Consider the following 7,745-nt stretch of genomic DNA (forward strand, 5'->3'; position numbering starts at 1 on the left):
TGTTGTGGCTCTAGGAGATTTAGTAAGTCATTTAAAGTGAGTGTAATGTTACAGAAAGATTTTTAAAAATAGTGCTGTAACATGAAATATCTTATTATTGTGGAACAGCTCCGGTCTGCAAATCAGGGTACTCCTCATGGCTTCATCAGTGTTTCAGCACTGCCCACAGAATACCTTGTGGATGTTGGAGGATCACTTCAGTCCTCAAACCTTTTCAGTCTTTTTTCTCTCTGCCAAGTACATGAATGAGGCCACTCATAGAACTGTGAATAATTTGTGTAAGATACTGGACCAGAGGTCCCCAAAGCTCTCAGCACAATCAACCGACATCAATGACTTTTTCTTGCCCATGTGAGCGGCAACTACAACTCAAAGGTAAAAGATTTTTGTTTTAAAAGATTGTAATTATACAGCTTCCAGAAAAGCTGCTAGAGTGAGGAGCAATTTAAATGCAGTAAATCAGAAAAACCCCACAATCAAACACAAAGATAAATAGTGACAGTAGATCACAGCCTGCAACCCTTTAATTTTATATCTTTTTTTTTTCAGCGTAATCCCCATGACAACCATCTTTAACACATTCTGCAAAACTCTATTTCAGGTGTACTTGGAAAACCAGTCAAGCTATCCTAAAGACCCATCAGAGAGAGGGATTTAGTCTTTTGTCCCATTCCAGCCAATACTATCCAACACAGTCAAAACAAGCACAAAGAGCTGGGAACCTGGGTTTATATGTGATGATTCTCACCCTCCCCACCCCCCTCTTCCTATAGGAGTACTGATTCCCTCTGGGGTTTCAGTATGAGAACTAAAATTGCTAAAGTATTAGACAGGATCTCACACTGTCCTCTTTAAACGCTTGTCTTCAAGGCAGCTGCCTGCAGACAGCAGTGCTCAAAAAAAGGAATCAAACGCTAATGAAAAGCAGTTGTCCAAGGACTCTGGTGTTCCTGTACGCACCCAGAAAGTCTGACTGCTCAGATCCATTTTCTGACATTTTCTGTGTTACCATTGCAAAGCCAACCCTTCTGTTTCCTCTTAGTTCAAACAGCTTCCCTCCCAAGATTATGAGTGCATCCATGCTGCAAACAGAAATTTACCTGCCTCATATTTTATAAAGAGGAAGGGTGTTGAGGAGAGATTCCAGGGCAGCCTATCCAAGCCTAACTAGACCACTGGGCCCTAACTTCACTGCTTGCAGTACCTCAGATAGTTCATCAAAGGCTTATATGGATTTACGTGTGTTCTCTAGTTTGCTTTCAATGAAGAAGCTTGACTCTCAGGGTGTCTGATCTGCTATTGCTGATCTGTCTCAGAATTTTATTATTTTTTTCTCTTTCGAGCTGTGGCATTCACAAAGTATCTTATGTTAAATTGAAGAAAATATCATGCAAATGTCACGAGTGTCCTATATGGCGTCCCCCCATCTGTCTCACATGAAAGACCCAGAACCAGAGTAGCTTGAAGGCAAATTAAACCAGAGTAACAGAAACATCCAGAGCTTCAGAGGCACCTGAAGACAGACTTCACCAAGAACATAATGTCAGCTGAGGTTATCTATCCAAATCCAGGATGATGCACGTTCCTGTACAAATTCCACCCACTCCCTATTTTCCTCTTCTCCATTAGAAAAATAGGTCCAGCACCCTGTTGCTATGCTACAGTTACCAGTGATTGGTTTTCACACAGCCACAAACAAAACACACTCGTTTCTCACAAGAACAAAACTGGTCAGGCAGAGCTACAGGCAAACAGTGTGCCATGGTTCCTTTAACCTCAGCCCCACTCTTTCACCACCACCTTTTGCTTCAGCCTCTGTAAGAGGGCCAATAACAGGAAGCCTCAGACACGTGGTAAGCAGGACTCCTCTTTCAACAGAACTCCAAACTTTAGATTGCCATCTTGTATGATCCACTGGAACTGAGGATTAACTTTACTGAAGACAGGGGCAGAGAGGTAGTACTATTGCCAGGTCAGAGACTTAAAAGAAATATCAAGAAAGCAAGCGAATATGTCACTGCTATTTCTCCTTCATCAGTCTAGAGGTGAAAACATTTGTGAAAATGCATCAGGTCTAATTGATCTCAGATCTCTGAGCATGTCTCTGGTCTCACAAATTTAAGAAAGCAGGTCTTAGCAAAGGACACCTTCTGTCCTTTCCAAACCCTGTAGTTACTGACATTCTGCAAACATTACCTGAATCTAGTTACATAGAGGCTGCACTGTAAGTTGTCCAAAGAAACCTGGAGTTTTCAATACAAAATAGCACGTGAGAGTTGGCAGAAGTTGAAAGCAAAGAGGCACTACCAGCTAGCATGTTAAAGGAACAGCTGTGATAGGTGAGAACTCAGGACTGACACAAGCCGACAGTATTTTGAAGCTCTATGAACTCTTTGGAGCAAATAAAATAAATTGGAATGAGGCTGACACTTGTTCATTTGGGGGCAGTCAGTGACAGTCAGAAAGGCATGGACTGCAGGATGAGTGCTGTCTAGAGCACTGGGACCATCATGATCATGGTTTCTCTGGATCCCAAGAGCAGCATTTAGCCAGGCCACAACAACCGAAGGAAGTGGAGGGCTTTGCACCTCTCCCCCACCACCCTTCTCTTCCCAGAAGGCAAACTTTGCCTGGTTGTGCCTTTTTATATTTCCTCCCAGCTTGATTACTCCTCAGAATTACTCCTTTCTGATACTTCCCATGTCTAAAGGACACATCAGCCAGCCAGCTCACCTTTCTCAAAACTGCTTGCCCAGAAGTACACAGATTTCTAACAGCTGATATTAATAAGTGTTTGCAAGGTATTAATGCTGCTGGGGAGTATATCTACCAGGCCATATCTTTCAAGCAAAGATATTGTAAGCATTGGGGAAAAAAAGGGCTTTTAAATATTTTTTTCTTTCCTAATTTTCCTATTCTTTTCCTTTCTCTCATGCATGTATCTGATTTAGTCTTGAAGGAAATCTATATCAGACTACCACAACATCATAAAAAAACAACAGCCCAAGACCAGCAGAGTTGCTTTCACTTGTCCCCAGAAAGGAATAGCTAACACCATCTTTAAGTACCAGTCAAAATTTTTATTCTGATTTAAAATAAACAAACAAAAAATTAAATAAATCAATCAAACAAACAAAAAACCACCCTAAAAAAACACCACAAAAACCAATAACACTATACCCACAACTAAAGGGAGAATGTGGAATACTCTGCACAGGAGTTAAGCTTTTTTTAATGGTTTAAACTATTTTATTTGTTCCCTGAAGCAGTTAGCAAGATTTTTAATGGGGATTACTGCAACAGAAATAAAAAAGTGGAAACAATCCAGATAGCCTTTGATTTTTTTTTAAAATGCTCTAAGAATTAATAAGGGTTTCTTTAAACTTTCATCTTTTGCTGGGCCTGGGAAATGCTGATTTTCAAAGAAGCTCATTTGTATTTAGGGAACCTGATGTCCATCCACAATTCCACACTGAAGCTGCTGAGTTTCAACCTATGTTTTTGCTGGCATCCCCCAATCCTCTGCATACCCTAATTCTGGACACTGCCACTTCATCATTTGATTGTGATAGGAGCTTTTTAGAGGTAGTAGTGCAAGAGAGAAAAGAGAAGGGAATAATTCTGTCTGAATCTTCCTAGAATGGGCAAGACATCCTCTCTGCCCAGTCGAACCAGCCTGAAGTAAAGCCAGCTATTCTCTAGCACTTGAAATGAAAAAAAAAAAAAAAAAAAAAGAAGAAAGAAAAAAATTAAGAAAGGAAAAGAGAAAAAAATAGAAGAAAAAAGAGAAACCAGTCAGACAAATAAACAGAATATTCTCCATGTGGAAGGGGATGGAGAGAAAAACAGGAGAGACACTTCTGAAAATTAAATTTATCAGAAGTGAAGAAGAATTCTTGTTTTGAGTCTTGATAGCAAGTGTCTGCAAACTGCTCAACCCAGGAAAATCTTTTCCAAATTCAAAGACCACTAGTGACTTCAAAGAACAGCTTTTTACAGGGCAGAACAGACAGCAAGTTAACATTTCACAAGTACTTGCTGAACTAGAAAAAGTAGTTTTCTGCATATGTCACATTCACATATACACTTCCCAGATCACAGGAAATGTCAGGACTGAGAAATAAACCCCATTATTTGTACTCCTCCAGGGTGCATCTATACTGTAACCACAGCTGCCCTTGTCTCAGTCCCAGCAGATGCTGTTTGTCTGGCACCCGGAGCTGGATGTACACTGTACTCACCAGCTGACTGCTGTACCAATACAGCGATGACTCCTTTAGCACACACCAGAACTTTTTCCATTTGTTGCCAATGAAAGCTCCTTTTTCCTTCTTTTTGTAGAGCCATCCTTGGCAATCGGCCTGTCCCAGCTCTTTGCACGATATCCTCCGTCGGCTCATTACAAAGAATCCTGTGCCATTAAAAATACAGTGTTCTGCTTTCTTAAAAGTGCATTACCAGGAAAGATGTTGCTGCCAATTAAAGATGTCAACCTTATTTAGCAATCTCAGAAAATCATCCAAGCATATCTTAAAATATACTTAGAAGTCGTTCAGTTTTATAATGGCTGTGACAGTAACACACATTCTTTTGAAAGGCATGCTGATGTTCAGAAACAAAATAGTAAGCTATAGATAATGCAGACACTAATTAATTGTAAGATACACAAGATGTAGTAAATTAAAAATACATCCTTTGATCCTTTTAAGAGAAGCATGCATATATTTTCCTTCACACAGCTGCACTGAAAAGAATACATCTATTTAAGTCAGCTAGAGAAAACTATTATGTCAAGTACATGAAAACCGCTAGTGTGTATCTCTATGCAGGCAGCTGATTCTAGCTCACTGATTACCAGCTTTGATTCAATTAACATACCACAAGGATTTAGTCCAAAGGAACAGCCCGTTGTCATTTTTCTCAGAATCAGTTCAAGAATCAGTGGAGTTAAAAAGCAGCCTTCCACCAGCTGAGTAGCAGTACAAAATCCTCACCCTCTCAAGAATAAGACACACTAAGAAAATAACAGAGGAATCCGTGAGAGAAAAGAAAAAAGAATCTCTCATTACCTTGACTTTTCTTTTTTGCCTTCTGACGCAAAGGAACCTGTAAGAAATGCAGGAAGGAAAGAAAAGAGGAAATTTCAGATTGTGTTGCAACATTTGTGTAGAAAGGGGAGGGGGAAGATAGAGAAGGACGTGGTGGTGATGCTGGTGGTATATGCAGGATGGAAACACATAACCCACTCACTGCTGAAGGGACGTTAGTAGCTGAAGCATAAAATATGTTAATTAAAATTGATGTACATCTAGTTGAGCAAGAGCAAATATAATTCTATTACATGTGTCTGTCTACTAGTGCTTCCTGTTCTGCACCCACAGGCAGCTTCTACTTTGCTGTGTTTGCCTGAATTGTATTCTGCATTTTGAAGTTAAAACTCCAGCATTTTAATGCTTCATTATGCTCCATAAGCCAGATTTACAAACATGGAAACACTGAAATACATGCCAGGTGACTGATAGTCATTTAGCTCATTCTAAGAAATCCTGAAAAAGAAAAAAAAATTTTTCCTTTTTTCTTTTTTTTTATTTTAGTGTAAAGCATGTGTTTTTTCCTCTGTAAGAGTTTCATAATATTTCTTAACAAAAAAAAAATCACACAACATATATGGATGTTTAAAAATAACAAAATTGAATCATATTTACTCATTTGCAGTCTATATATTTCATCCTGCATAAACACATGGAAAATGAAACTAAAACAGAAGACCACAGACCAAAAAAGGAGGTCATTGAAAATGGAAGGTCTGGTTTTTGGAGTAAATTCTCCCCAGACAGGCTGGTTAGTTGTGTGATTGTGGACGAAACACTTGACTTCTCCTTGCCTCAACCTTTCCATCTCTAGTGTGGCAACTAAAGCATTCACCTTTTTCTATTTTTAGGAAGGTTTTGAAGCCTCTGGATGACAAATGCTGGATAAAATGACATATGATTTAATATGCTGGCCACAACGTTGCTATGCAAAGCTGGTAGCTACCTGATCCGCTGCAGAGCTACGCTATGAACATCCCTAATGTAGCTCCTTTGCCTTTCCAGCTTCTCAGGAAAACAAAACCCGATTTCATATCATTCTTGAAAAATCTGATGGCTCTTCTCATAGGCAAATTAAAGGTGAGTAAAGCTAGACTGTCTGCAAATAGTAGTAGAAGAGATCCCTGCCGCCAGTGTTTACAAGAGCTACAACTTTCCCTAAGCAGTGATCTTTGCAGCCTGTATCACACAGCGCAGAATGCGTATTGCCATGGTGTGCTTATTTGGTGCCTATTTGAGACAACCTGAACAACCTGCTTGTGGGAAGCTTCACCAGGAATGAATAATCCCAGACTCCTGCTTAACCATTGCATATTCTTTTTTCCTTTTTTTCCTTTTTTTTTTTAATTCTACCACTGCCTTTTTCTCTCTCAGACTATTCTCCATGACAACACACAAAGAAAAGCAATAAGAAAACACATCAGCTCTGTAAGAGTCTCTGTCATTTCCCCATCCTGTGCAGGCCACCCTTTGTGCCGTTCCAAAGAAAGTAATGCCCTGGTAAGGACACATGGAAATAATATATGACCTCAGGGAATCAGTGGGTCACACAGACAAACTAATTACTTTCCTTTAGAGAAACCCAAAATGATTTAAGAAAATTAAATATAAATCAGCTCACCTTGCACAAAAACTAAGTAGTAAAGGCAACATCACATCTTTGCCATGATACTGTAGTGAGGTCATTTCATCTTTAACCAACATAAAGTTGTACAAGACCTGAGACAGGATGTGGCTCTCTCTACACAAGTGAGGAAAAAGCAATCTTTCCACTAACCTTGTTGATGATCTAAAGCAAAATAACATGGTCTATAGGTCACCTGTCAAGAAAGAGTTAAATACCCATATTATGTAAATCATCTGTTAGAGCCCCATTTATATCAGACTGAGGAAAAAACTGATTACCTAGTAAGAACTTGGGCTTGGTAAAAGAATTTACAAATATGCATTTATTATTCAGTGGCAATGATGATATCGTGCTGCAAGTGGATAGGGGTGATGAACCCACTTTTCTTCATATTTTGTGGGAAGATTTGGGAAATTAATGGTGGAAGAAAGGGAATTTTCTTCAGCCAACACTGTATTTAGTTTGTCTTAATAAAATTAGTAATAAATCTGTAACAAAATCACTATTGAATGAAAATTTTTGAATGAAGATACATTTCCAGTTGTCTTTCCCAATATTCCTGAAAACTGAAGTAAATATTCAACAAATTAATAGTAAACCTGGAATTAGGCAATTTTTAAATGTGTCTTAGTGTTGTTCAGAAACCCTGCTTCATTCTATAAAAAATAGCTGTTTTGCTCTGCACAAGAGAAAGCTTTTATCCCCAACTGCAGTAATAAAATCTGGTACGATTCACAAAATTGCCTTCCCAAATATTGTTGATTTATAAACAAATAAAAACAACCTCTTTCTCCAAAGTACAGTGTTTGGAGTCAGATAGATATTTTATGAAATAAACAAACAGTTTTAACTGTTTAACTATTTTCATCTCAAACCAATAGGAAACCTGCATTTAAATGAATCTACCACAAAATTCATAAAATGCCTCACCAGCAGAGTTTGGATTCAATTTTTCACGAGAATACAACACATTAGCAAGTCTCCAGTGGCAAACCTTTCCTCAAGAAGTAAATTAAAGTTTTCCTTCT

At 38.7% G+C, this 7,745-nt stretch overlaps 1 protein-coding gene across 5 annotated transcripts in view; it reads right to left on the minus strand.

The window, feature by feature from the left end:
• IPCEF1 (interaction protein for cytohesin exchange factors 1) overlaps nt 1-5,166 on the minus strand; it is a 38,426-nt gene extending 33,260 nt beyond the window's left edge. For 2 of the 5 annotated variants that reach the window (XM_018078084.2, XM_018078082.2), the window contains exons 1-2: nt 5,070-5,166; nt 4,242-4,411 (exon numbers count right to left, since the gene is read on the minus strand). In XM_018078084.2, the coding sequence (XP_017933573.1) occupies nt 4,242-4,400 (159 nt within the window). In that variant the 5' untranslated portion in view covers nt 4,401-4,411; nt 5,070-5,166. The other 3 variants (XM_018078081.2, XM_018078080.2, XM_018078083.2) reach the window with 2 other exon arrangements.
• Between the last annotated feature and the right edge of the window lie 2,579 nt (nt 5,167-7,745).

The sequence above is a fragment of the Manacus vitellinus genome, unplaced genomic scaffold, assembly GCF_001715985.3.
Source record: "Manacus vitellinus isolate BGI_N305 unplaced genomic scaffold, ASM171598v3 scaffold_4_pilon, whole genome shotgun sequence".
In the NCBI taxonomy this organism is placed as follows: Eukaryota; Metazoa; Chordata; class Aves; order Passeriformes; family Pipridae; genus Manacus; species Manacus vitellinus.